The sequence below is a fragment of the Penaeus chinensis genome, chromosome 21 (assembly GCF_019202785.1).
Source record: "Penaeus chinensis breed Huanghai No. 1 chromosome 21, ASM1920278v2, whole genome shotgun sequence".
In the NCBI taxonomy this organism is placed as follows: Eukaryota; Metazoa; Arthropoda; class Malacostraca; order Decapoda; family Penaeidae; genus Penaeus; species Penaeus chinensis.
In genome coordinates, this window is record NC_061839.1 from 21,102,016 (window position 1) to 21,104,515 (window position 2,500).

Genomic DNA, 2,500 nt, shown 5'->3' on the forward strand with positions numbered 1-2,500 from the left:
GCTGGGACTTTCGTGCTCCTCGTGGCCGGCGCCATGGTGTCTGCCTTGACCCTGATCCTGGAAATCCTGGTGGCTAGGGCGAAGGGCGGGGCAGCGAGTGACTGAAGAGATGGTTTTTGTTTGTTTGTTTGTTTATTTATTATTATAGTCCATGACTGTTGTTGTTTCTTTGAGTCGTTCGTATTTTTTTTTTTTTTTTTTTATCTCTCTCTTCGGTATTCCTAGCTTGTGTATCAGTTCGTTGCTTTTCTTTGCTCATGTCCTATCTCTTTTCTATTTTTCATGTATATTTTTTCACTCTCTCTCTCTCTCTCTCTCTCTCTCTCTCTCTCTCTCTCTCTCTCTCTCTCTCTCTCTCTCTTTCTCTCTTTCTTTCTCTCTCTCTCTCTCTCTTTCTCTCTCTCTCTTTTGTCTTAACTTTCCATCCTTTCTCCATAATTTCCTTTTCACTTCTTCTGCTTTTAAGACTCTTCCTTTTCCATTTCGGACATGTTCAAGCCCCAATAGCACCCTGTCAATTCAGAATTTAGTACATCATTATTATATCGCACTTACCTAGGCTTTCCCCCTCAAGATAAAAAAAAAAAAAAAAAAAAAAAAAAAAAAAAAAATATATATATATATATATATATATATATATATATATATATATATATATATATATATATATATATATATGTATAGTACCATGATACGCTGAGAGAGAGAGAAAACGAAAAAAAAAAATTGTTGGCACTAATAGCAAAATAAAAATAATTAAAATTAAATAAAAGAAATATATGACACAGATAATTTCGCAATGAAATCACTTTATCTTATTTTTATTTTCCCTCATAATACATCACCGATAAGGAAATATAACACAGGTCTCTACAGAAATTATATAAAATCTACATATATCTACTGCATCTTTTTGTCTTTATATTTAATCTTTTTGCATTTTGGTCACGTTAATGACCATTATAGTAGCAGCATTCTGGCACAAAACAGGGTGCTGGGATTACTTATAAGATTCTACCTATTAATTTTCTCTCTTTCTTTTTTTTCCTTTATCATTTCGACAAGAAAACTGAATAGCTTGAGTACAGATTTCTAAAATTTTGGAGGCAAGACACTAAATTTACTTCGAATGTTAATAATAATAATAATAATAAAAGCAACAATAATACAATAATGTAAATAACGTTGATAACAACAGCAAGAACAGAAATGATAAAGATAATAATAAAGATAAATCATAATAACAATCATGATAATTATGATAATGAGGAAGATAATGAAAAGGATGATAATGATAATTTTGATAATAATAATAGTAATGATAATAATGACAATGATAATAATGATAATAATAATAGTAATGACAATGATAATGATAATAATGATAATAATAATTATGATAATGAAAATAAAGATACTACTACAACTACTACTACTAATAATAATGATAATAACAATAATAATTATAATAATAAAAATAATAATATTTGCAATAACAATAATAATAATGATAAATATAACAATGACGATACTAATAATACTACTACTAATAATAACAATAACAATACCAATAACAATAATAATAACAATAACAATAACAATACTACTACTACTACTACTAATAATAATAATAATAACAATAACAACAACAATACTACTACTACTACTAATAATAATAACAATAACAACAACAATAATAATAATAATAATAATAATAATAGTGATAATAATAACAATAATAATATTAATAACAATAATAATAACAACAACAAAACAACAACAACAATAACAATAATAGTAGTAATAAGGATAATAATAATAATAGTAATAGTAATAAAGATAATAATAAAAATGTTGAAGGTGATTATAATAATAAAAATAATGATACTGATTTTGATGATATGGGTGATACTACTATTACTACCATTGATGATGTTAAGGATAATAATAACAATAATAATAATTTTCATAATAATAATAACAATAACAATGATAATAATAATAACAACATTAATAAAACATAATAACAGTAGTAAAATAGTAGCAATAATAATGCAATGATAATATTATAATTATTTTCTTAACGAAAACATTAACAAGAGTAATGATAGTAATGATAATGCTGATAATAATGAAATAATAACATCATTAATAATGATAATGATATCAATAATAATGATTTTTAGAATAATTATGATTATAATAGTTGCAAATGTTATGATAATGATGATGATGGAATTATAATATTGATGGTTATGATAATATATAAAATTAACAGTGATAATAATAAAAATGACAGTTGTGAAGAGAAATTGAGCTGGAAATTATCATTGACATTCCTTTTTTTCTGTCAGGGTATTAAATTATGAAGAAAACGACTTAAAGGAAGAAAACTGAATATTAGTATCACCACCCGGAATGTTAAAAGAGCATTCGAGGTGATAATGAAGATACGCTCTCGTATGTATTATATATAATGGATTTAGATGCGTAAAAAGGG

General features: G+C 25.3%; 1 protein-coding gene across 9 annotated transcripts in view; it reads left to right on the top strand.

The window, feature by feature from the left end:
* Positions 1-365, top strand: part of LOC125036691 (glutamate receptor-like) — an 82,273-nt gene extending 81,908 nt beyond the window's left edge. For all 9 annotated transcript variants that reach the window (XM_047629497.1, XM_047629501.1, XM_047629506.1 and 6 more), the window contains one exon: positions 1-365. This exon is cut by the window's left edge and continues 121 nt beyond it. In XM_047629497.1, coding sequence (XP_047485453.1) covers positions 1-105 — 105 coding nt within the window. In that variant the 3' untranslated portion in view covers positions 106-365.
* Positions 366-2,500: the final 2,135 nt, after the last annotated feature.